Source organism: Hibiscus syriacus, unplaced genomic scaffold (assembly GCF_006381635.1).
Source record: "Hibiscus syriacus cultivar Baekdansim isolate YM2019G1 unplaced genomic scaffold, ASM638163v2 tig00112738_pilon, whole genome shotgun sequence".
NCBI lineage: Eukaryota > Viridiplantae > Streptophyta > Magnoliopsida > Malvales > Malvaceae > Hibiscus > Hibiscus syriacus.
In genome coordinates, this window is record NW_024063392.1 from 4,133,982 (window position 1) to 4,140,338 (window position 6,357).

Sequence of the window (6,357 nt, forward strand, 5' to 3'; positions counted from 1 at the left end):
ATACCAAAAACTACACTGTGAAGATATACCAAGAACAATAAACATAAAGAGTAGTAGTTTATTCTTCAAACTTAAATTTGCAAAACTGTGAATTTAGTATTTGTCTTTGTTTTTTTGTTGAAGTAATGCAATTCATTCAAGTTTCAATTTGCAGAAGAAGAATAGTTTCTGAAACTTAAAATCGCAACACGAAAATGAAAATCGCAACACGAAAATGACTATCGCAACGCGAATTTAACTATCGCAACGCGAAACTAAAATCGTATTGCGATTCTGTCGTTGCGATTTTCATTTCGCGTTGCGATTCTCGGTTTCAAATACTAAAATTGAAACTTGAATGTATTGCATTACTTCAACCAAAAGACAAAACAAAGACAAATACTAAATTCACATGGTTTAAAGACTAAATAGTTTAGCAGTATTGGCAGCAATCGAATGAATTTAATAAGCAATCTAAATGAAATGGTTAATCTATTATTGAAATTACCAGTAAACTTATCATCAATTTCAATATGAAAAACCTAATAATAATGCAAAAAATTCAAAATAAAAATAATTAAAAAAACTAACCCTCGGTGGTTGATTTGGTTGATTTTCCATTTCTAACCGTGAATGATTGTGAGGGTGGCTCTGAGAGATGGAGATAGACGGATTTCGCCGGAGATGGGGACTGATTTCGTCGGAGATGGGGATGGATGTCGCCTTAGAGAGTGAGAGATGGAGATGAGATTGAGTTGTGATTTAGGGTTTTAGGTTATGAGTTGCGATTACGGGATATACTGGGGATGGCTCAGTGTTCGATATATTAATATTCGTGTTTGGAATTTGAAAAAAAAACACGCGTTGCGATAATAATGGCGCTTTGAAAATCCCATTGCGATAGTTAGCATCGCGTTGCGATAGTTAGAATCTCGTTGCGATAGTCAGAATCGCATTGCGATAGTCATACTCGCATTGCGATTTACATATTCGCATTGCGATAGTCGGAAAATCGCAACGCGAATTTGGAAAATCGCAATGCGATAGTCAGAATCGCGTTGTGAATCTGAAAACTGATTTGCGATACCGGAAATCGCATTGCAAATTATCGATCACATTGCGATTTAGTTGGTCATTTTGGCAAATCCAAAAAAAGTTGGTTAAAATCGTATATTATAAGGCATTTTTGGTCACTGAGGTTATTTTTTCTATTTTCTTTGGATAGAAAGTAGCTTTCACTATCTCCGATTTTGATTTCAGTTATATTTCTGGTGAACCGATGGCTTAGTTCGGTTTTGGAGGCGGACCCCTTTGACGTGGCGGTCTATTTTGTTGCGGAGAGGGATTGGGTCGCGGATCATTCTTCAGCAGACTCGACGGACCAAACTTCGATGGTATAAATTTTCTACAGTACGGGTGGAATATTAAATTAAATTACTAAAAAAAATATTAATTACATAATTCAAAATTTCAAAATATTTTAATTAAATTTTAATTTAAACTTTTTAAAATAATCTGAAATAATTATAAGATATTATTTGTTCATAATATTTCTTAGTCATTAACAATACACTTTCTACGGATATAGTTATTCATATGCAAAATTTTTAAAGAGAACAATACTCATTTTTACTTTAGTGAAAATCTTTTCATTTTCTACTGTTAATTCCAGTCTTTAATTTCTCTGATCTAATGATCTTAAAAAAGTGTAAAAGTAAAAAAATTTTACACAATATAATTAGATCTTGCCCATATATATATATGCCTTTAAAATACGATTATTTTATTTAAAATATATTTTGTGTTACATTTGAATTTATATTTAACACATCTAATGGGTATTTTAGAAAGAAAAGGAAAAAAAGATGAGGGGAATGAAACCTTGGATGGCTGAAAACTGAGGGATTATTGCATCTGCGGGTGATAGATATAGCCATAGGCACCAAAATGTTAGCTAACTAGTAACAAAGCATATGTGACGGAGCCGCTCCTCCTCATTTTCTTTGCCTTTAATGTATCCTACGATGCTCTGTTTTGCAGTTTCTTTTCCTACATTTATAGGAAGCAATGGAATCTTACTTTTTCCAGATCTGATTCATGTGAACTTGAAATGGTCGCTAATACATTCTAATTTTCAGTCTTTTGATATGTTCAAAAGTCTTGGCACAAGCAATGTTTTTTTCCCTCATTAATTCCTATTTTGAACCTATTTTTTTGCATGTATATGTATGTGATGAGGGACCATCATGGGTCTGATCAGTTTTTTCACCTAAATTTGATCTTAAAATTAAATTTCCCAAACCACATTCAAATCGAGGTTTAAACTAATCTCATTCGTTCCGAAACTCATCTCAATTTTTTAGGTCAAAACTTGTACTTAATTTAATCTAAATATTTGCTTTTATTAGATAAAATAAGAATTTAAATAAAAATAATTAGTAAAAATTCTATTAATATAATTATTTATAAATATACAAAAAATAATTATAATATTATTTCGGAACAAATCAATTTTTTTTATCTTATTGTCAAATCAAACTCAACTCCTTTAAAAAAACTTTGATCCAACAAATATATTAAATTAATTTTTCAATAAAATTTTTAAAATATAAATATTCTTTTTCGACAAATCTAAGTGCATTCAAAGTATCATTTGTTCACATTTCTTAATCATTCGACAATAAATTCTCATATTCTGAGATACGTAATACTCGAATTCATAATCTTAAAAGAATAACAACAAATCGTGAACCACAATCATGATATTTATCAATTCATCTACTAAGTTGAAATATTAAAATCTGGGAATTCAAATTCCACCGTCGTTAATAAAAAAAATTCAATTGAAAAAATCACTTTAATAATAAATGGAGACATTTCTGACTTGAATCATATACATATCCACTTGGTCTTTTATTAATAAATCCACTTGAAGCTTTGCTGACTAGACTTTTTCATGGTGATTTGGTTTCACATCAAAATGAGCTTTAGTTGAAATAGTCACTCTTATGAAAAGAATAACCCAACAAAACAAAAAGGGAAAAAAAGAAAGCAATCTGAACATACACTTAGGCCAAAAAAGAAAAAGGAGCAAAAAAGAAACCTCATTATCTAGTTTGTAGAACACTTCAAAAACATCGAAGTATATTGCAGAACACCAAACTAAAGTGGTCATATATCAGACGATGAGCCACCTACCTACTCTGTACAAACATATTAATAACAGAGACATTGAACCACCTTATCTACTTGTAAGACATATGACCTACCTACTTTGTATGAGAATTCCAGCATGACAGACCGACATTAACAACAGAAAAACATTACCTTACTCTTCCAGTTTTAATCACTACCCCATTTACCTTTTAGAGATCTCTTTAGCCACAATATTCTTCCATTTATCCTTAAGGTCAACTGGGAGACGAGTTGAGTGGAAAACAGATTGACCGTGTTCCAAAATTTTCCTCCAGGGGATGTTTTTGTTTGCTTTAGTTGAATATTCATGTATTAACTCCTGCAGTCCAGAAAATTGAGCCTTCAATTCCAGCAAACTAGCCATCCAATCAGTGTAGTCAAGAAACATACATGCCTAAACACTACCTCAATGTTCAATCTAGCAAAAGTCCCAAGAGTCAAGGCCATCTATCCTGGGCATATGCCAGTGAAGGCAAGAGGCATGGAGAATAGAAACCATTTTCTTAGCATAACCGTTACTAAGAAAACTATACATGTGCTTATGTGTTTCGGAAGCTGACCGCTTAAACATTCTTAATTTAATGGGAAATTTAGAAGGATAATGAATTGAGGACTGACATCCTTCTAGTATGTTACCAAAGGATGTTCGGACTTTTAGAAAAAGATATAACATACACGTATACAGAAAAGAAAGAAGGAATGCAAGTTAACCAATGAAAGTTACATTTCAATTGTAAAGAAGAATAAAGGAAACAGGTCCGTAGCAAAAATCAAGTTGAACATAATACATGTTAGCAAATGCGTAATTAGAAAAAGGGAGGAAACCATCCATAATTTCATACCTTCAGCATATCTTCCTCCTCAGCTGTCCAGTGTAGTCTCCTACGCTTTTCAGTATCCACTGTGGGCATCAAGCTGCGATTTAAATGAAAAGATAAGGTAATTTTGGAGCCTAGTAGCTAACCAAAAACCAAAACCCTAAACTATGATGCATCCCATGCCCAAAGATGGATCTTTTTTATGAATGCTACCTTCCCTAAACAAAATGAAAAGCATGAATAAACTTACGGTTGCTTGGTTGATTTCCGCCACTTTGCAGAGGCTTTTGTGGTTACAGTGTTTCCCTCTTGGTTCAAATCCATATTATTTGCACTGGTACTTGGTTGAAATGATGAATTATCCAGTGAAACAACTTTGAGGGGTGATTCCTTGTTAGCTGTTTGTTTGTCATGCTTTTGACGCCTGTGGAAGGTAGTTCCTACTGCATTAGGGAGCACTGGCTCTCCCTCATCAGTTTCATCATCTTCACTATTGGGATTTTCTATATCCTCCTGCATCCTTTCTCCATTCCCAACTTTGTCAGACCCACGAGTTGTAGAGATGTTTCCCTCATAAGATTTTTCTTTGCTCATCAACTCAACCCCCTGTATTTCACTTGACTATTAGGAGTGGTCACTTTATAATCATCATTTAGCCCATTTCCACAATCAACAGGACTCACTTTCTGTGTCATTGTTGATAAACTCAGTGTTGCATCCTGATTATGGTATATAGTCTCTTTACCATCATCATTTAGCCCATTTCCACAATCACCACCAGAACTCACTTCCCTTGCCATTGTTGATACACTTGCTCTTTCAAAGCTCACCGTTTCACATCGCCCCTCTTCATTTCCACCATCCCTTCTTAAACATATAAAGTCAGATAGATCCTTCTTTACCAACATAGCCTCTAGTCTCAATTCTTTGAACTTGGCCACTTCTTGCTTGTACAAACAATAAGGGCAGTAGAATTTACCCATTTCATCAAATTTGGGTGTCCAGGTCATGCACGACTTGTGGAAAGCAACTGGGCATCCATTTTCTCTGCAGACCAAAACCTGTCCACTTGTGCTATTGCAGTCAAAGCAACACTCTCCTTTTAACCAATCAACAACAATGCAGTCTCCAGCAGGGTTACCTCTTGCGCATCTATCCACCATCTGCTGTGTCATCAATAACTGCATGAACGTCACCATTAACATTTCCATCATCCATACCATCAACATCAGCACCACCATTACTATTATTATGATTATCCTTTATTTGACCCAAACCAACACCCCGAGACGCTCCATGATCCTTACCATCTACACGGTGTTCTCCATCAGCTTCATCCTATGCCAAAAGTTCATTACAACGAATTAGCATAAAAGAGTCAATTAGCTTGACAATAAACGACAGAAAACATTTTTCTTATCTTACACTTTGACGATAGGTACAAATTGCTTCAATCTCTTAAGAACTTCTAGTTTTTTCCACGAAATTTCAATTTTCTCGAGAAACAACCAAAGGTCGTTCTACTAAATTTATGCTTGGGTTATCTCAATAGCAAGTGTGAACAAATTTCACATTCGGCAGCGGAAAACGGCGATAAAGGGTCTCCTATCTACCCTAAACCTAGACCTTTTACAAAAAAAATTCCTCCTCAATAAAGTGAACCTATATAACATATATAACAGGAAATCAAATATACCAGAGTGATGTAGAAGCAGAGAGGAGATAACACAAACCGAGCCATGACTCGGTTTAAGTTTAGGGTTTAAAGAATTACCTTGTTTGATTTCATGGTCAGAATCCAAGAGACTCGAGAGGGGCTTTAGGTCAGGCATTGGATGAACATCGACTCAAATAAGAGGAGAGAGAAAAAGCGGGCTTGGAAAGATTGTAGCACTGACGTGGCAATGAAAATGGTAATGCTTTTAGGAGAATTGAAACCAAAACTTTAGGGACACTAAAAAATTGTTATTATTATTATTATTATTATTTTTTGATGTTTTGAGTTAAAATATTAAAAATATTAAATAATTAAAAATTATCTTTAAATATATATTATCTTATATTTTTTAAATTAATAAAAAATAAAAAACTTAAACCTTAAGGTAACTTTCCCAAATATTACACTTGTATATTTTTCCCCAAAATATTACTCATCATTTTTTTAAATTTATTGTAGTTGTCGTAACGATTATTTTGGGACCGAAGAAGGGTTTTAAGAAAATTATAAAAAATGAGAAGTCGTCACCAATTAATTTTAAAGTAGGATTGGACCACATAAAATCGAATAATTTAAATAAAATTTTATTTTATTAAAATATTAATTTTGGTCCACAAAATTAGAAAATGAATTCAGGAGTCGATTACG

The 6,357-nt window shown here is 33.5% G+C and overlaps 1 protein-coding gene across 1 annotated transcript; it reads right to left on the reverse strand.

Annotated features, from left to right (window-relative positions):
- Positions 1–3,086: 3,086 nt before the first annotated feature.
- LOC120182799 lies at positions 3,087–5,865 on the reverse strand. The gene is made up of 4 exons (XM_039187664.1): positions 5,767–5,865; positions 4,243–5,330; positions 4,017–4,089; positions 3,087–3,493 (listed from the first exon to the last, which is right to left on the reverse strand). The coding sequence occupies exons 2-4, from the start codon at positions 4,584–4,586 to the stop codon at positions 3,338–3,340; spliced, it is 573 nt and encodes a 190-aa protein (XP_039043595.1). The 5' UTR covers positions 4,587–5,330; positions 5,767–5,865; the 3' UTR covers positions 3,087–3,337.
- Between the last annotated feature and the right edge of the window lie 492 nt (positions 5,866–6,357).